The sequence below is a fragment of the Primulina tabacum genome, chromosome 5, assembly GCF_025594145.1.
Source record: "Primulina tabacum isolate GXHZ01 chromosome 5, ASM2559414v2, whole genome shotgun sequence".
Classification (NCBI taxonomy): Eukaryota; Viridiplantae; Streptophyta; class Magnoliopsida; order Lamiales; family Gesneriaceae; genus Primulina; species Primulina tabacum.
The window spans coordinates 36,838,010-36,858,449 of record NC_134554.1 but is presented as its reverse complement, the minus strand read 5'-3'; the positions used below and the strand labels follow the sequence as shown (position 1 = coordinate 36,858,449).

Below are 20,440 nucleotides of genomic sequence, written 5' to 3'. Positions count from 1 at the left end.
TCATCCACGTCGTCTATTTGGTCAAGTTAAAAAAATCCAAATGTCTCTTCTGAAAGTGCTCAAATCTTGTCTTGAGCAAATAAATAGCATTATCAACTATTTTCAAAAAATAATTTACTCGAAAATACTATTCAGCTCTTTGTATTTAGACAAAAACTTGTGTGAAACGGTCTCACGGGTCTATTTTGTTAAACGAATATCTTATTTGGGTCATTCATGCAAAAGTATTACTTTTTATGCTAAGAGTATTACTTTTTATTGTGAATATCGGTAGGGTTGACCCGTCTCACAGATAAAGATTCGTGAGACCGTCTCACAAAAAACATATTCTTGTATTTATTAGTTCATCTCAAGCATTTTCATCAAAAAAAAAAAAACTTTTTTCTATGATGGATATGAGTTTCGTGAAATATGTGTTCAACCTACATTTTTTAAAAAATCTTTCCATCTTCCTCTTCACGGCTTCAAAACTAGTATTTATGTATTCTTCCAAAAAGATAATCAAAATTTTAAGAGGCTAATACCTCATCAATAACCACAGACTTTCTTTGGAGAATCTTGATGTTTTTATTTACTTTCTACAATACTTCAAATCATATTACCATGTACACGAGGAATTCAAAGCTTCGAAGTTCATAATTTGCTAATGATCCCGCATCACTCACTTTTATTGCATCACCACTATGTTTTACTAGATGCAATAGTACATCTCTTATTTGAGGAGCTTTAAATCTTACAGCTTTTACGTTATCAAGACAACTTTCCCAACGTATATCCAACCGTGATTTTAGTGTAAGTTTTTCTTTATTGCGACCTTTACAAATGTGATACTCACGGGAAATTTAGGGTCCGATCCACGCAAGCGTCATTAATCCAGACACGGGCTCCAAAATTACCCTGGGCCTGAAATCGCAAATAAGACTGTTAGGAGGGGGCCAGGAGGGTATCCTGACGTAGCCCCTCCGACGCTCAAGTCAGAGACTGAGGATATATGGGGGGAGCAGCTAAGGGCGCTGCTGAAAACAATATAGTGAATTTATCAACTGAACACCCAAACCTGATATTTATAGGAGAATACATGGGCTTGTCATGGGCCCTTCACCTGTGGGCCCTAGATATGGGCCGAGAGTTTGGGCCAGATCTTGATGGGCTCATCCCTGGGGTATCACCAGTCTCCCCCTCCCAAGTCGAACTGAATCGCAGGTTCGAAGTTCGATTAATTGTATTGTCCTCGGTATGCAACATGTGAGTTGTGCATTTTTGCTCTGCTGCTCACTAGTCTCCTCAAAATTTCCTTTGCGTTACATTCAACAATTCTCCTTTGCTTACACATCACCCCGCAAATCACCGCCCGCGCCAACCGCCCTAGCCACCTCGCCCAGCCAGCCTCTCCGCGCGCACGCCCTGCCCAGCCGCACTCTCGCCCACACAACCCCGCCCTCGCCTGCTCTGACGCTCAGCAAGTCGAGCGCTCGTCCCATGCAAGAGCCCCGCGAGCTCGCCCCGCAGCATGCCGCGAGCTCGCCCAGCAGCCGCGAGCTCGCCCTGCACGCTCGCCCAGCAGCCGCGAGCTCGCCCTGCACGCTCGCCCAGCAGCACGCCGCGAGCTCGCCCACCGCCTGCGTGCCATCTCGCCCCTCGCCCCTCGGCAGCCCTGCACACCATCTCGCCCAGCAGCACGCGCGATCTCGACCAGCAGCACGCGCGCTCGCCCAGCAGCACGCCGCGCGCTCGCCCACCGCACAGCAGCGCCATCTCGCCCCTCGCCCCTCGGCAGCCCTGCACACCATCTCGCCCAGCAGCGCCATCTCGCTCCTCGCCCAGCAGAATGCGCGCTCGCCCAGCATGCCGCGCGCCCGCTCTGCACGCTCGCCCAGCAGCGCCATCTCGCCCCTCTCCCAGCACATAAGCTCGCCCACACGAGCCTCGCCCCTGCAGCTCGCCCATCGCCAACGTTCGAGCTTGCCCTCGCCAGCTCGCCCTTCATCCGCCAGCTCGCCCCGACGCCCAAACATGCCCTCGCCCAAGCACGCCCCTTGCGAATGATTGTCTAATTTCTGAAAAAATTATGGGGGCGTTGCCCCCACACCCCCACGACCTGACCGGGCAGGTCGATCCCCGCGACCTGACCGGTCCCCGTAATTTTCGCAGCGGCAAACATTGTTCGTTAACGACAAACGAAATAAATTTTTCTAACACAATATGCCCTCGTCGCCCCCATCTTCAAGATCCTTTACTAAGCTTTTGAAGGGAAATAGTTTCCACTTCCCCGTGCCCTTGACTCCTCTGCTAAAATAGTTCATAGAAGGAAAATAAAATCAACACCTCCATCCTCTAACTCCTCTGCTAGGCGATGCCTTAGCAGGAAAATAAAATTCAACGCGTCCACCCTCTAACTCCTCTGCTAGGCGATGCTTTAGCAGAAAAATAAAATTCAACGCCCCCACCCTCTAACTCCTCTGCTAGGCGGTGCCTTAGCAGGAAAATAAAATCAACACCCCCACCCTCTAACTCCTCTGCTAAGCCGGACCTTAGCAGGAAAAATCAAACTCTCACCTCATCATCTCATAACTCCTCTGCTAAACCGGGCCTTAGCAGGAAAATAAAATTCAACACCTCCACCCTCTAACTCCTCTGCTAGGCGATGCCTTAGCAGGAAAATAAAATCAACATCTCCACCCTCTAACTCATCTGCTAAGCCGGGCCTTAGCAGGAAAAATCAAACTCTCACCTCATCATCTCATAACTCCTCTGCTAAGCCGGGCCATTATCAATAAATATTCTCGCCACATCATAATTGGCAATGGTGGTCGTTACCACCAAGACATCGTTATGTGGAGTCACAACGCCTCGGAGGTCTTCCGGCCCAAAGCTGATGACGGGGTCTTGTGGTAAGTCTGCACCCCTATATATCTCAAAGTTCTACAACCTTCTCCCATGTGCCTTCCGAGCTCGCCCAGAGTCTCCATCAGTAGCACCCCCCGAGATCATATAAATCATTCCTCTCGTAGGGTGGTTATCCTCATTCATTCCCCTCCTCGGTTCCACGAGCTCCTGAGGGACATCTTGACATCCACCTTCCCCTCTCTGCTCACCCATCCTCTGATTTATCCATGGAGGGCCTTGACCACGCCTAGGGGGCGAGCGAGACCTTTGTCGACTCCTTAATGAGGATCCTTCTCGTCTATCCCGTGAAGACAATCTAGCACTGTACCCAACCCTTCGCGACTTCTCCCACCTCCCCGCGGGCTCCCTCACCTCCATCACCTCGTCCCGACTCCTATCTAGGGGAACATGGGATGAGAATTGTCTTCTACTACTAGTTCTGTCTTCCTCTCTTTCCCCCGCACCCCTCTTCCTTCCTCCTTTCTCCGCTCCCTAAACTCTACTTCCTCCGGGCCGGCCCTCCATCCTTCTGTACCGTTGGGCATCTTCCAAGTTTACATATTTCTCAGCTCGAGCCAACAGATCATCATAGCTCAACGGAGGCTTCTTGACCAGCGACTTGAAAAACTCCCCTCCCCTCAGTCCTTGTGTGAAGGCACTTATCATGATGTCAGGGGTAGCCGCTGGTATTTCCAGCGCTGCACTGTTGAAACGCTGGACAAATTCTCCCAAAGTTTCATTCTCTTGTTGTTTCATCACGAACAGGCTCAAATAATTTTTCTGGTGCCTCTTGCTGCTGGCAAATCTGTGCAAGAAAGCTGTAGCAAAATCGTCAAAAGACTGTATGGAGTTGGGCTGCAGGGTATTAAACCATTGCTGGGCTGACCTCACCAACGTGCCCAGGAACACCCTGCACCTGACTCCATCTGAATATTGATGTAACAGGGCCGCATTCTCAAATCTCCCCAAGTGTTCCTCGGGGTCAGTATGTCCATCGTACTCTCCCACATTCGACTGTCGAAAATTCGGAGGAAGCCCTTCCTCCAATATGGCTAGTGAAAAAGGGCTTCCTCTCTTGGGTATCGGCACCCTACTCCCTATCTGCTCCCTCAACCTCCGTATCTCCTTCCACATCTCCCCCATCTCACTAATCTCTCCACTTTGTATGGGTTGCGTCTCCTCCACCCTACTCTGGTGGACTTCAACATTTCCCTCATGCTCCTGACGAGGGGCCTGTTCCCCAGCACCCATGGACTCTTGGTTCCTCCTCATGACCTCATCTACTGTACGGGCGATGAATTGGCCCAACTGTTCCAGGGTCAAGTTTCCCACGTTCTCATTAAGACGGGTTTGCTCAACCCTCGTCTCGTGACGGGGCTGCTCAGCTCTTGTCTCTTGACGAGGTTGTTCCTGTCTCGTCTTCAGACGCGGTTGTTCCTGTCTTGTCTCAACATGAGACTGTTCGGGTCCCCTCTGAGGACGCGATGATGCTGAGGTAGCTCTTCTACTTCCTTTCCTGCGTGCCATCTCTACGTATTAACTCAAGTTTTCCCACAGACGGCGTCAAGTGATACTCACGGGAAATTTAGGGTCCGATCCACGCAAGCGTCACTAATCCAGACACGGGCTCCAAAATTACCCTGGGCCTGAAATCGCAAATAAGACCGTTAGGAGGGGGCCAGGAGGGTATCCTGGCGTAGCCCCTCCGACGCTCAAGTCAGAGACTGAGGATATATGGGGGGAGCAGCTAAGGGCGCTGCTGAAAACAATATAGTGAATTCATCAACTGAACACCCAAACCTGATATTTATAGGAGAATACATGGGCTTGTCATGGGCCCTTCACCTGTGGGCCCTAGATATGGGCCGAGAGTTTGGGTCAGATCTTGATGGGCTCATCCCTGGGGTATCAAAATGATTTGAGGACCTTCCATTGTTTTGTCGAACCGGATAATATAATTCTTCGTATCACTCCAAAAATGATTTAGCTTGAACACAACTAACGATCATATCACAAAGGACGATGTTAAGAGAATGACAACCACATGAGTGTGAAACACCTTAGGATACTCTTTTAAGTATTCTATTGTTTACTCTTTTATATTGTCCTTTTATAATCGAATCATTATTTTTTCGACCAACCGAATCAACCTATTGTCACCTTTGAAACCAAATAAACTATTGTCACCTTTTCGAATTAACCTATTGCAACCGAATCAACCTATTGTCAACCTAATCAACCGAATCAACCTATTGTCACCTTTTCGAATTAATCGATGAGACGATTAATTGCATTAAGATGTTTTGATGTACAAAGTAGAATAACTATTAGCATCGAAAAAAAACACACACACACACAATACTAGTTTATCGAATTCCAAAAATAAGAAGAAATCGAAACACAAACTTTTATATCTTCCACAATTACTCAAAGATAAAACATATACTTATGTAAATTATTAGTAAACTAAATAAAATCTCTAATCCAAATAAATCGAGCAATTGTTCTTGTGTATTCATTTTCGTAAATAAACTTTTAAACATTGGAAAAAAAACAAGACAAAGATTTCCTCCCACAAGTATCAACTTCTCGTCTAATGATGTAGATTTTTCATTTTCTTCAATTTAAAAGTCAGAGTTAGAGAAATAGGAAATAGAACAATCGATGGGAAGCATGGTTCGCAATCGCGGTCGTGGAGACCGTCGCGGAGGTCACCGTTCTATTTCTCATGGCATTTCGCGGAACGGTCACGACGTGGATATTTTTTAAAATTTAATATAAATTGAAAATTTTGGAAAAATATTTAAAAATATGTAAATCAAAATAAATATCATTTTAAATAGATTATCTGATGAAAACAATATAGTAACTATATTTTTTAAATTTTATTCACGTATTATTAAATCACAAAGTATATCTTTGTTATATATCGAAATTTTCACAACCCTCTCAAAATTGAAATATACTATTAATAAAGTTTTGGGTTATAATCAATTAAAATTTTGAAAAAATTTCAATTGGAGATACATATGTTAACCTAAATTGGAATCAAATTATTTAAAGCTTACTTTAGAGTTACATGTTATTTAACATCAACTAAAATCAATATTTTACAATCAATTTAATTATTTTATTATTACACGTTCTGATGAAAATTTCCTAATATAAATAGCTAAATCTCGGTGTAGCTCTTCTTTCTTTGATGGATGGAGCAGGAAGTAGACTCGAGATTCACCATCTTAGATCAATTGATGTGCTTTTCAACGTTCACAGTCAAATTATTTTTAACCATATTAAATTATACATACGATATAAATGAGAATAAAATGACAATAATAACTGAAATATAAATTGATTGAAAAATGATACACAGACATAAAATTATATGACAATATTATAGAAAAATACTTGAGAATGTTATACCATCGAGACTAATACCAAGAAGAGTGATGTGCAGGAACTAAATCATCAATATGCTCTCTCTCGAGATTCAACTGAGAATATCGATCTTCACCATATGGGCGTTGATATAAATCAGTGATGTGTTGTCCACCAGGATATTGATTGAATCGGGGATTCAAAACGGAGTCGGCGTGGTGTAATGAATGTGGATTTAATAACGCTTCATAACGACGATGACAGTCTCCAAATTCTTGATGCCCAAAAGAATTACTAGCCTCACTTGAAGATACATATCCATCATGGTCATGATTGAATTTGTATTCCTTTTTTTTTTCTTTATATCGTTCCGTTACGTGTGGTTTCGTCGATACGTACCGTTCCACCGATAACATGATGTTTCTATCTACGTAATGATGCCCCGAAACATGAACGTTCACACCCCGAAACTTCGTCAAGGTGAGCCTCTTCCCGTTCCGTTCCAGCCATTCCGATACCGTTTCAGCAAACCATGATGAGAAGATAAGATGAAACGTGATAATGAACTTCAAAATGTTCAAGTGAGCATAAGTTTATTTTTCTGTCTAGTGGTGATTGACTGGTTTATTGAGTGTATGTTTGGCTCACCGAAATTTTTTTAAAAAAAGTCAAATACAAAATAAAATCACAAGTGAAGGCCATAAAAAAAAGTCAAATACAAAATAAAATCACAAGTGAAGGCCATAATAATTTGTAGTTCCACCAAACCAAAGAGAAGGCCCTAGGCACCCGCCTAGGGTGCTTCCCCCTAGAGCCGATAATGCACATAAGGTTTGTGTAATGTGGTTTATTTGGTATTTGGTTGACGTAATTTTCACGTTATTGCGTTCATATCGAGAGTTTGTCCAGCGTATATCTATGAATAGCAGTTGTGGGTTCTTCGTCACAAAATAGCTACAAAAAATCCACGTAAATTATTTTTTTTGCAAAAATTTCCATCTTTTTTTTGACAAAAAAACTTGTAATCTTTATTGATGATGATCCCGCATTACAAGTTGGTCCACCCATAAGGGAGAATTCCCAGGCACCCATTCGAATGGTGCAGTGGAAGAAATTGCAAATTTAGATAAAAAATGAGCCACCTCATTGATCGATCTCCTAACATGCAATAATGTAGCATTAGTAAAATCAAGACACGAACATCGGATCTCTTGAGCACAAGACCCGACGTAACTCATATCACTTGTTGGTGACGTGACTGCTTGCACGTCCATAAGTGAATCAGAGCAGAGACAAATATCGTGGAATCCTTTCTCTTTAGTTATTTGAATTAGAGTAGGTTACATTAATATCATCTCGCATATCTATTTGTACGACACAAGTTGACACGATTTATATTTATAGATATAATTTTTTCATGAATCGGTCGAGTTGAAAATTCGTCTTGATACGTGAAACGATTTCATTTAAGTTTTTGTGATCCAATTATTGCACCATCCGCTTTTCATTATTGTTAATAGCAATAATATTATTATTTGGGAAAAATAATAATAAATTAGAATTCTCACCATGGGATATATATATTGCTAAATTCCAATATTTTTTGAAGCAAAAACTTGAATTTTCGCTTCAAGAAGCATTTGAGGAGAAGATTACTCATTTAGAATTTGAAATGTTGATCAAAACCCAAAGTATTTTGATATCTCCAAAACTGAAAGATCAAGTTTATTTCTGCTGCTGGCGGAAGAAATATGAGGCGAATTGATGTTATTTTTCTGATTCGTAGAGGAATTTTAGGTAAATCTTTCTCCAACCCGACTTTTTCATATTTATGTGCAACATTTCACAGTGCGAAATCACTGGAAGAAAAAGAAAAACCCATTTCGCCCGAACCCAGATTTGATTTAAGCTGTATACGTGAGCTGGACGATGCTGTGTGCTTGTTCCATGAGATGGTGAGAATGAGACCGAAACCTTCTGTTTTTGCATTCAACAAGCTATTGAGTGTGGTGGTGAAAATGAAACATTATTATGCTGCCATCCTGATGTTTGATCAAATTCGCCACTTGAGGGTTATTAATGATTACACCTTGAGTATTGCTATTAATTGCTATTGCATGCTGAATCGGGTAGATCTTGGGTTCTCAATCTTGGGTAGATTCTTCAAGCTTGGTCATGAACCAAACATAGTCACCTTTAGCATTCTCATCAAAGGGCTCTTTTTAGCAGATAAGGCCTATGATGCAGTTGAAGTTTTTAAAAAGTTATTGAGAGAGAAACTATGTGAGCCGGATGAATTCACATTTCTAGCTGTGATAGACGGGCTGTGCAAAGCTGAGCACGTTCTCATGGCCCGTGAGTTGCTTGGTGTGTTGGGAAAGGGAAGCTGCAAACCCAATATTTATTCGTATAACACATTAATAGACAGCCTATGTAAAGATGAAATGGTAGACGATGCTCTCCAATTGTTATGCCAGATGATTGAGAAAGGCATTTACCCAAATGTCCTTACTTATAATTCTGTGATTCAGGGATTGTGTAATTTTGGTCGATGGAAAGAAGTAAGAGACTTTTTAAATAAAATGCAGGGTCATGGAATTTATCGAGATTTGGTTACTTATAATATATTGATCGATGCATTTTGTAAGAATGGAATGGTTATTGAGGCTGCTGATTTGTTGAAAATCATGAAGCAAAGAAATATTTCTCCTGATATTTTCACGTACAATGCCCTGATAGATGGATATTGTTTGCAAGGAGAAATGGATAGAGCACTAAAATTGTTTGATTCCTTAGCAAATATGGGCCTTAAACCCAGTATTGTTAGTTACACTAGTATGATGAATGGATACTTTAGGAAAGGAAAAGTTGACGAAGCTTGTAATCTTTTTCATGAAATTTCCTGTAAAGGGTTGAAGCCCACGACAATTACCTACAATACCATGTTACAAGGATTATTTCGGGCAGGTAGAGTTGATGCTGGCTGGAAGCTTTTCAACGAGATGGAAGCCCGGAAAGTGTTTTGTGATATTATCACTTTTAGTATTTTGTTGGATAGCTTGTGTAGGACTAAAAAATTTACTGAAGCATTTTCATATTTACAAGTTATGGAAGAGAAAGGTTTCAGTCCTGACATCGTAACCTATTCCATTCTAATAGATGGATTGTGCAAAGATGGGAAACACGATATCGCTAGAAATCTTTTTAGTGAACTTCCTTCTAAAGGTTTGAAGCCTAATGTTACAACTTACAACATCATTATCGGTTCTCTTTGTAAAGAAGGGCTCACAAAGGAGGCAAAAAATTTCTTGATAGATATGGAAAAAGGTGGTTGTATGGCCGATAGTGTAACGTTCAACATTTTTGTCCAAGGTTTGTTGAAAAGAAAAGAATTTTATGAGGTAATACCACTCTTGGAAGAAATGGTCAGAAGGTGTTTCTCAGCTGATGCAACAACTATGTCGTTGCTACTTCATGAGTTCAGGAAATGTCAAGATAATGTTCCATTGGATCTGATCAAGAGACTTGTGCCAAAATAATGAATCATTCTTCTTTGTAACCTTCAAAGGCAGAGTTCTCTCTTCATGTCAGTTGATTGTTTGTGGGACTTGGAAGCCTAAAGAGTATGCAATCACCAGCATATGTTGATCTCGTTTCCAGGTTCTGTTGTGAAATTCCGCATTATGTTTTTCTATTTCCGGTGAAGTCTGATTTGTTCGCCAGTATCTAATATCAATATGGGTCTCGATATGGACATTTAAGAGTTGCCTTCAAGCCTGCAGTCTGGCAAAATAAAAACACGGTCCGGGTGACAGTGGAGTGATATTACTTTCACTTATCGGAACCCATTTCTCTCACATGAAAACCATGTCCAAACCCAGCGCAGTTATTTTTTGTACTGTTGCTGTGAAGAAACCAAATAACAGATTAGATAAGTATGATAAAGGACAAATTTCTAAGATAACAGCTTAGTTTAAAATCCCCCCGTCAAAAACAAATGTATTTTTCTTGTATACTGAGCTTTACTTCAAATAACATTAGCTGTGGAAATGCGTAAATGCTTAGGTTGTATTTTTGCTGATCTGCCTTTTTAGCACCTTGGATTTGGTTTTCAGTCTTCTTATTTTTATTTCCAATGTTACAGCAACTTCATTGAATTCTCCCAGTTAACTGTTTGGCCTGATTTTGATGTTACTAATCCATTCCTGGATGAATCTGTTAGTGTTAATATTCATTTCAGTATTTCCACTGATTTTAACATTTGGAGTACTTTGGTCTTAAAATTTGTTTTGACAGAACACATTGGAGCTTTGGAAATTAAATCATAATCACATACCTAAGCATGTTTTCAATTAATAATGTTAAGGAAGAATATCCAACCCGCAATTCAACTTGTAAGTACAATTGTGGAAGCATGCACCATTTTTTTATTTCAGCCGTTGGTTTAAATCAGTTGGGATGCGCCATATATATTTCAATTAATGGTTGTTTTGAATTCCGTCGTTAAATCAGTCGTCGTTGACTTATAGCGACTGTTTTTTAAATATGAGTAGTTTTGTTATGACCGTCTCTATTTTAATTAGCGACAGTTTTGAATCCAGTCATCAAATCAGTAGTTGTTGACCTATAACAATTGTTTTTTCAAATACGAGTAATTTTGTAATTTACTCAGAAATATGATGATAATGGACATTTATAATATGATAATTATTAAAATTATTTGTCCGTATTAGTTTCAACTTTAATATAGATATATAGTAATAGATCTATCTTGGTTTAAAAGGACTCGAAGTCGATTATGGGAAAATGTTTTTACTTGTTATGAATGTGTTGACTAGATTGTGATATACACTGAAAAATTCATGATTTGAAGTACAAACATAAATAAATTCTACTTCCAATATTATCTTTTCAATAAAATACAAAAGTCATTATGAGGATTAAAATAGCCTCGACACATGTGAATCGCTCACTTTAGTAGATATTCCCGAAAAGTTTACTAAAACTATCGAGTACTTAAAATACAAAGGTATGATGAAAAAATGGAAAGTATGAAAAAAGATCTGAGTGATGAATTCGGTATTTCTTAAAAAGAATATATGTTAATTGGCCATAGTATACAACAAAAATATTTTTATATGGATATGTTATATCCATTAATGATTGATTGATAATGCTCAAAAGATCTTTGATTCCGAAGTATCATATGTAAACATCAATTGAAGACGATGTGACCAATCTTTTATAATCAAATTTTGAGAAAATATACGAAAGACCGAGCAATGACTTAAAGATTTTGAGCGATACTTGCAATAGGAGAAGTAATTCAGACTGTACTCATTATGACTTGTTTATGAATTTTCTCGAGCGTTTTTTCATATCAAGATTTTAATGAGGCGGTTAGATAGAAGTATGAGATGTCATACTCTTTTTCCTAGTTTTTGTCCTATTGAGTTTTTCCTAATAAGTTTTAACGATGTACATTCATCGTCAAGAAAACATACAAGGAGAAATACATATTGATGTACTATTTTTCCTTAGCTCAAATTTTTCCCACTGAGTTTTATTGTAAAGGTTTTAACGAGACAATACCTAACTCTTCGTGAATTTTTCAAGCAACCATCTTGTCAAATGAAAAATTCCAATGAATTAGTTGTTGGGTAGATAATCATCTAAGAGAGAGTGTTATAACATGATTATATATGTAGATAATTATGTATATACATTTTCTATTAAGATATATATCTCAGTCTTACTATCTATAAAATTGTATTTTACCATTATATAATATTAAAATAATTTATAATGTTTTAATTTTAACATAATCTCTTGATTTTTTATATAAAAACTATTTTTAAAACTTTAATATATATATATATATACACATTCATGCGCAAATCAAACGATATTGATTATAATATAAAATGATTTTTTAGGATTTATCCGACAGATAAATATTCATGTGGTTTTGTAGCGATTCACTCTACAAATATACACGAAAGTCTTGCTACAGTTACGATAGACCAGCTCCATGAGTTTACAATCCAAAACTTATAAAATATTTTTAACAGTAGGTCTCTTGTGAGACGGTCTCACGAATATTTATCTGTAAAATCAGTTAACCCTACCGATATTCACTATAAAAATTAATACTCTTAGCATAAAAAATAATATTTTTTCATGAATGACCCAAATAAAAGATCTGTCTCACAAAATACGACCCGTGAGACTGTCTCACACAAGTTTTTGTCTATTTTTAATTATATATAATAAAAGAATAAGAGTTGAGAAAAATACATATAGTTAAAAAAGTGAAAGTGAGATAGATATATCGAGATAAGATTCTTAAAAAGAAATATTTATTCAAAAATATAAAAATTCTTGTAAGATGATGTCATAAGTCAATTTTGTGAATCACATATGAAAAAATATTACTTTTTATTATAAGTATGAGCCGAAAAATACATCGAAACTTACTCTTTTTCCCAAATTTTGATCTTTTCATATAATTGTGTGTGTGTTTTTTTTTTTTTGAGGTAGAACCTCAATCTATTGAATAGATTATGAACTGATTGGCATGTGGCATGTATGGAAAAACCGAAAACGTAATATACGAGGATATTACGCGAAACACATGAAAGATTATAAATCAAATTATGCATAATAAAAAGTCAACAAAAAACTAAAATCTAAAAGTAAATAATAATAAATAAATAAACAAATGAACGGATAATAAATAATAAAAGACAAAATCTAATTTACAATTATCTTAATCTTAAATTCCCAAGAAACTCTTATCTTTTTTTATCCAAAATTTTTTTCCCACGGGCCCTACAACATAAATAACACTCCTTTTTCCAATTATTATTAATATTTTAGAATTAAAAAATAAATAAAAAATTAATAGGAATCTCCATTAATTAAGAAAAATTTATAAAATATATTTAACGTTTAAATTTATTAATATATAATCGGATAAAGATTAATGAAAACAATAAAAATATAGCTTCAACCAAGTCCAACCATCTTCACTATATATAGGAGACCCCCTCAGGCCTACTTCTCATTCATTCATTCGTTCGTTCGTTCACCAAGATCCTATTATTCAATCGCGATGGCTCCAGTAAGCAGCAGCAATCTGATCGTGAGTTTCGGGGAGATGTTGATCGATTTCGTCCCGACGGTCTCCGGCGTGTCCCTGGCGGAGGCGCCCGGGTTCTTGAAGGCCCCAGGCGGCGCACCGGCGAACGTCGCCATAGCCGTGTCGAGGCTAGGCGGAAAGGCGGCTTTCGTCGGGAAACTCGGGGACGACGAGTTCGGGCACATGCTCGCAGGGATACTGAAGGAGAACGGCGTCTCCGCCGACGGCGTCAATTTCGACAAGGGGGCGAGGACGGCCTTGGCCTTCGTGACTCTACGCGCCGACGGAGAGCGTGAGTTCATGTTCTACAGGAACCCCAGCGCCGACATGCTGCTCACTCCCGACGAGCTCAACTTGGATCTCATCAGATCTGTAAGTGTGTTTGTTTTCTTCTTGTTCTTCGTTTGGATTCTGATGGAGGCGCGTGGGGAACACGCGTAATTATCATTTCGTGGCTTTCGGTTGTTTGTTTTATCTTTAATTTAATTCTTGGGTCAAAATTTTTTATTTTAATTGCACAGTTAATTATGGTATTTGGTGGAGAAATATACGCAAAAGTTGAAAGAAAAAGGTAAACTTGTAGAATCTCGAATATAGATTATCAAATTATCGCTATTTTACACATTGCATGACCCAGCCTATTCAAAAAAATGAAGTTAGAAGATAGAAAAAATTATATTAAAAATTTGTGTGTTGCGGTCTCACAATCTCACGGGTCGTATTTTGTGAGACGGATCTCTTATTTGATAAATCATCGAATTCGAATAGATTATAGATTTTTACGATTGTTTGATTTTCTCCTATTCTACAATTTAGATAACATAAATAGAATTATGATAATGTACGATTTAATAAAATTTTAATAAAAATTAGGTACAATAATAAAAAAAATATTTATAAAATTTAATTATCGTATTAGTAATGAAAGTTGATAATTGAAATATCTAAAAAAAGAGAGAGATTTGTTAAGATGGTTAAATCCGCGCGATAATATCCTGGATTAAAGATTTGACTCCAACTAATGGATTGAATGATTCTGAAGTCAACTTATCGGACCTGAATAATAACAATAAAAGGAGGGTCCCCACAGTGGGTCTGATTTCAGTATCCCGATTATTTATCTGGAATCTTTTTGTATATTTCTTGAGAATCTAACATGTGGATAGATAGAACATTGTCTCTTTTAAATTTTACAAAATTTCTCAAGATAGAATATTCAATTTCATGAGACAGATATCGTATTTAGATCATTTATAGAAAAATTTGTTTTTTATATTAAAAATATTAATTTTTATTGTGTTGAGTTGTTTAATGAAAACAGATATGTGAATTCTGTCTCATACTTAATGTTTAAATAATATATATTATATACATATATATACATACATACATAAGGACACGTGTATGTTTCTATATGTAGATATATTTATATTTATATATATATATATATAATATTGAACAAAAACTCTTATCAATGTTCGAAATATCTATATCTTATCAATTCGCTAAAATTATCACATGCAAATAATTATTATAATTGATTATTAGATAATCTTAACGAAATTTATTTTAAAATATTTTAATTTTAATATAATATATATGTGTGGGCGCGCGCGCATCGTGTGTCATGCGATAGACACACACAAGCATAAAATTGGCATATTCAATGGATAATATTCTGCCCAATTTTTGGTATTTTGGATTGGAATAATTTTTAGAGGATTTTTTTGTTAAGTACTTTGAATAAAGGTGAGGTAGAATATTTTATATTCTGTCTTTTAATTAACCAAAACAAAAAAAAATTGTATTATTCCCCTTTCATTTTTACGTTCCGTGCAGGCTAAAGTGTTCCATTATGGATCCATAAGCTTGATTGTGGAGCCATGCAGATCAGCACATTTGAAGGCAATGAAGGTTGCTAAGGAGGCAGGGGCGCTGCTCTCCTACGATCCAAACCTCCGTCTGCCCCTCTGGCCATCGGCCGAGGAGGCTCGTAAACAGATATTGAGCATCTGGGAGACGGCTGATGTGATCAAGGTACGTAACTAGCACCCTCCTTAACCATGCAATAAGATTAATATGTTGGATGTTTAGTTTCGACAATGATCCAAATTCTTGGCTACACTAGGTAAGCGATGTCGAGCTCGAGTTCCTCACCGGGAGCAACAAGATCGATGACGAATCCGCCATGACTCTCTGGCATAAAAATTTGAAGCTTCTTTTGGTCACACTTGGAGAGAAGGGTTGTAGGTACTACACTAAGGTAATTTGGTTGTTTGTTTATATTTTTGTTTTTTTTTTTTTGTGTTAATTAAAATATTGTGCATTGTTAACACAATAAATTAATATGGTATGTATAAAATTATAATATTTTTCATTACTTGTCTAATAAATCAACCATATTTATTTTATTTAAAATACCCTTACAATAATTTATAGGTGATTAATATGAATTTAAATAGTATTATTTTTAAAAATATATATATTTTCTTGGAATTATTATTTAATTTCAACGTGCAGGGGTTTCGAGGATTAGTGGATGCCTATCAAGTGAAGGCAGTGGACACAACTGGGGCAGGAGATTCATTTGTGGGAGCCCTCCTTTGCAAAATTGTTCAAGACCATGCTATTATCCACGTACGTCCCTTAATATTTAATTAAACAATCTATAATATAATTTATAATTTTCAGGGAAAATTGTTTGGAAATCCATTTAAATTATTTCATATTTTAAAAAAACCCTTAATTATTAATTTCTTAATAAAAAAAGGAAAACCAATTCCATTTTCCAATTTACTAAAATTTCCTCAATCTGCTCTGCTGAGCATATTCTATTATTGAATATATTATATGCTTGAGGAACAACTATATTCCGAATATTTTTGTAATTAAATAAGTTAATTAAAATAATTCCTTTAAATTTATATGAAATAGTGTAAATTAATTAATGTTATATAAATGGAACATGACTTTATATTGTGAATACGTATATTTTTATATAATTACGTTACTGGTATAATCTAATAATGTGTGAAAATAATTCTGTAAATATTTTATCATGAATAGGTCTCTTGTGAGACGGTCTCACAGATTTTTATTCGTGAGACGGGTCAACCTTGTCCATTTTTAAAATAAAAAATAATATTTTTGACATAAAAATAATTTTTTTCATGAGCGACTTAAATAGAATATCCGTATCACAAAATTGACCAATCAGACCGTAGTTTCTCTGTTTTATCATTCATGCAAGTGCTTGAAAAAATATATTTATTCAACACAGACACACACAATCATGCATGAAGATAGATACACACACACATACGTATATACACACACACACACACATATTTATACACGCTCAAAGATATATATATATATATATATATAAATTTTAAGTATGGGAACATTTGTTATGAATAGGATGAACCGAGATTGAAGGAAGCGTTGAAATATGCATGTGCATGTGGAGCTATTACCACTACTCAAAAGGGTGCAATCCCCGCTCTTCCTACACCCTCTCAAGTCCTCACTCTCGTCAATGGAACTAAGTAGAAGAAGATCGGGTTTGAGTTCGAGTTTGGATCCAACGGAGTCCGATTGTGACTCCTTTAATTTCTTGATTTGGGTTTTCTTTCAGAAACTTCAGATTTAATTAGGTTTTCTGTTTCGTTTTAATAATTACTTGTTACTGATAAAACAGTTGATTAATAAATAACTAAATATATATAATTAGGAGCATCATATTTTTATTTTTTAAATAATTTCTTCTTGTTTCTTGTTTTTTATGCATATCTTGCCAATTTGGAATTTGTGGATCCGATAATTTAAGCAGGGGGATGATGTGTATTATTTTATCAAGTACAAATTCACATTTAGAAAATCACATTAAAATCTTTAAATTTTTATTATTATCTCTACATTAAATATAACTCCTAACGAATGTGTGTGTATATATATATATACACAAATTATTTTAACTTCCTGTATTTTGGTAATTTACTCTGCCTTTGGCAATATATTATTCCGTTGCAAATCATTCACAAGTTAATACACAAAATTTTTATGATATCGTTTCACAATCGTTAATTTTGTGAGACATATCATATTCAGCACGACTTTTGAGAAATTATTACTTTTAATCCCAAAAGTATTACTTTTCATTTTAGATATGAATAATGTCGATTCGTCTCACAAATATAAATTCGTGAAATCATCTCACACAAGTTTTTGCCCACATATTAAAATACCTATAAATAATATTAAGGAAGCAACCATGCATGAATTCTGTAGTTTGATATGTTTACTTTCTTGGTGGTGGTAATTTCAAATTTTAATTTTTCATTTCTAACGGGTTTCAGAATTTAGTAATTCATGCATTTTTTTTTCTTGATGATTGATGGTCGTTATTTAATTACTCTTTAACAAACTTGGTGTAGAGAAATGAATATCGAGCATATTTTCACCTAAATGGCACACATATATATAATCAAAGATGATGCCCCATAAATTCGACCCGCCCCGAGTAACTTGTACCTGATCGAACACGTGGGTGCCTGTATTCATTTGTACAATTCAAAGGGGCCTAAACTTTAAAGATTCGGCCTGAACAAAAAGTTCTGATCGGGACCCGAGTTGGCTACTGCTCGGGTTGAGTCAACATAACCGACCCGCCGAACTAAAGAATCACTGACCCGAGATCAAAATAAGGCGGCTAATAAAGTCCTTTCCATGTGAGAATTATCTTCCACGATAATGAAAGGATCCCGAATATATTAGTATATATCTTCCCAATTCGAAATTTATCAAAGATAAGATAATATCAGATCAGACCAGACCAAATCTCTTATTTCAGGTAACTTTTCTTATTAGAGTTCCTACTATACAAGGCACCTAGCTCCCCTCTACTCTATAAATATTAGATACTTACCCCATTATTTACATTCACTCATCCATTTACACTAGCAATAGTATACTCGCATGCTTTTGTTCGGTCCCAGTACTGACTTAAACATCGGAAGAGTTACGCCATAAACACTTCTGGTGCCTTCTAACGTTCATTCATCCATGAAAATTCAGCTCGAAGCTCGGGATAGCATTGACGTTCAGCTAGGGCTCTTCCAAACAACACCATTGTGGGGTTTAATTTTGCTCTTCAGACCGAACCATATGCACATGAAATTTTGGTCAACATCAATTGACGATGTCTCCAGGAAGCTGAAGCAACATATATATGATGGTGAGAGGAATAAGAATGTGTGGTTGTCGGGATGAGACCGGGGGCCAAATCAATAGCATGAAAATGAAACAAGCATCAACTAAAATCAAAATGATGGAAATAATCCTCCATCGTCTCTTCTGTCTGATTTCAATATGGAAGAATTAGCTAAGCTAATCACATCCACGGTAGAGCAGATGATTGCCAGAGAGACGCGAACAATCTGCCACCTCTACCTCCTCCAGGACAAGACACCCAGGTCGAAGAGATCAGGCGGCTACGGTAGGAGATGGAGAAATTAAGGAAAGCTCGGGGGGCACCACCTCTTCCATGAGCTATTCCTTCTCACCCGAAGTCCTAGCAGTCAAGTTTCCTTGACACTTTAGATATCTCAATGTCAGAGATTTCAACAGGAAGGAAGACCCGGAAGAGCATGTGGCTCGGTTCAAGAATGCTTCACTGCTGCATCAGTTTGCCGATCCCCTCAAATGTCGGGTTTTACTTAATACCCTATAGGGAGCAGCCCTAAGTCTCTTCAGCATGAAGTTAAAAAAAAAAACAAGAAAGTTTGTGGGCATACATGCATAGATTCAATGATAAATTGGTGGAAGTTCTTTCCTATAGCCTTGATTTACTCATAAGCACTTTTATTCAATGCTTAAAATCAGGAGATCTCTTCAACTCATTGGTAAAGAAGCCCCTCGTAAATTTTGAAGGTGACGCCAATCCTGTTGTGCATGAAAATCAAACACGAACTAGACTCAGTCGCACTCTCGATTCAATGAACACCAAGCATTCTTTAATCCCCGAACTTTAATATTTGAAATAAGAAGCCTGTATTTGCTCCTAAATAACATGGTTTAATAACAAATAAACAATTGATCTCGAGCGAACCTTCAAAGAACCTATCTTTGACAATTAGAGTGAAGAACAACTGATAAACGCCATAAAGTTATGAAACTTTGATACGTTTGATTTGAAAAAAAACACAAAAGTATATACAAAAGCCAAAAAATTTTGTTGAGAAAATTCACAAATTAATTCAATGATATTCAAAAATTGTATTATCTAATATTTACAAGGTATATTTATCAAAACAAAAGGTAGGGCGCTCTGGTTAAGATTATTGCTGAAGCGCACCTCCTGCGCTCTGGTGTGCTTTTTTTTGCACGTGGGGCTGTTAGGCCATTTCGCACTCGAATGCTTGGTTGTTCGATATGTCTTCATTAAATGCTTCCTTGAAGTCCTTCAATTGATTGAACATGTTTGATTCTTCATCTTCAATCACCTTCAAGCTTATACGATTGATACAATGTAACTGTTTGAATATCCTTTCCAAGCTGGTAATGGAGTCGGTATCCCCGTGGGGAGAATAAACCAGTTTGATTATAAAATTGGATTTCCGAGCATCCAATAATGAAGCTGCATAAGAAAGCATTTCTGTTGGGACTTAAGTCCGACCAATTATGGGATTCACCCGAGCTATCTTCTATTCGGACTCTCATCTTGTGATTCAACAAAGCAATGAGAAATTTAAAGTAAATAATTATAAGATCAAGTACGATTAGACCTTCGACTTGGTTCATGAAGTTTTAATTGTGTTCTTTATTCAACATATCTCTCATACTGATAACACAAAATCAAACCAATTGGCCAAGATGGCCAGCTCTCTAGCCCGACCCTTCAGATCGGACATCGTGGGACAAGAGTTAATCTCTCATATTGAACACATCAAGATGTTAGTAGCCAAATAAAATAAGGGGATTGGAGATATGATATATATAAGTATTTATGAAATGAGATTCTCCTGACCGAGCATA

The 20,440-nt window shown here is 37.1% G+C and overlaps 2 protein-coding genes across 4 annotated transcripts; both read left to right on the top strand.

Annotated features, from left to right (window-relative positions):
- The first annotated feature begins 7,821 nt into the window (after nt 1-7,821).
- LOC142547533 (uncharacterized) lies at nt 7,822-10,899 on the top strand. Of its 3 annotated transcripts, none has more exons than XR_012820688.1 (2): nt 7,822-9,924; nt 10,561-10,899. XR_012820688.1 is itself a non-coding variant. In XM_075655887.1 (1 exon), exon 1 carries the CDS (start codon nt 8,016-8,018, stop codon nt 9,801-9,803), a length of 1,788 nt encoding a protein of 595 aa, XP_075512002.1. In that variant the 5' UTR covers nt 7,822-8,015; the 3' UTR covers nt 9,804-10,378. The 3 variants fall into 3 exon arrangements, 1 of the variants encoding a protein (XP_075512002.1); XR_012820689.1 differs by lacking the exon at nt 10,561-10,899 and adding an exon at nt 10,409-10,539; XM_075655887.1 differs by lacking the exon at nt 10,561-10,899 and having other exon boundaries at nt 7,822-10,378.
- Nucleotides 10,900-13,319: 2,420 nt separating this feature from the next.
- LOC142547532 (fructokinase-2) lies at nt 13,320-17,143 on the top strand. The gene is made up of 5 exons (XM_075655885.1): nt 13,320-13,777; nt 15,245-15,442; nt 15,534-15,668; nt 15,926-16,042; nt 16,826-17,143. The coding sequence occupies exons 1-5, from the start codon at nt 13,379-13,381 to the stop codon at nt 16,955-16,957; spliced, it is 981 nt and encodes a 326-aa protein (XP_075512000.1). The 5' UTR covers nt 13,320-13,378; the 3' UTR covers nt 16,958-17,143.
- The last annotated feature ends 3,297 nt before the right edge of the window (nt 17,144-20,440 follow it).

Bases quoted from the DNA above. Each gene is read 5' to 3' on its own strand.
- LOC142547533 (XM_075655887.1), top strand. From the start codon at position 8,016: ATGAGGCGAATTGATGTTATTTTTCTGATTCGTAGAGGAATTTTAGGT.
- LOC142547532 (XM_075655885.1), top strand. From the start codon at position 13,379: ATGGCTCCAGTAAGCAGCAGCAATCTGATCGTGAGTTTCGGGGAGATG. The intron at 13,778-15,244 runs GTAAGTGTGTTT...CGTTCCGTGCAG, and splicing joins ACTTGGATCTCATCAGATCT to GCTAAAGTGTTCCATTATGG. The intron at 15,443-15,533 runs GTACGTAACTAG...TGGCTACACTAG, and splicing joins AGACGGCTGATGTGATCAAG to GTAAGCGATGTCGAGCTCGA.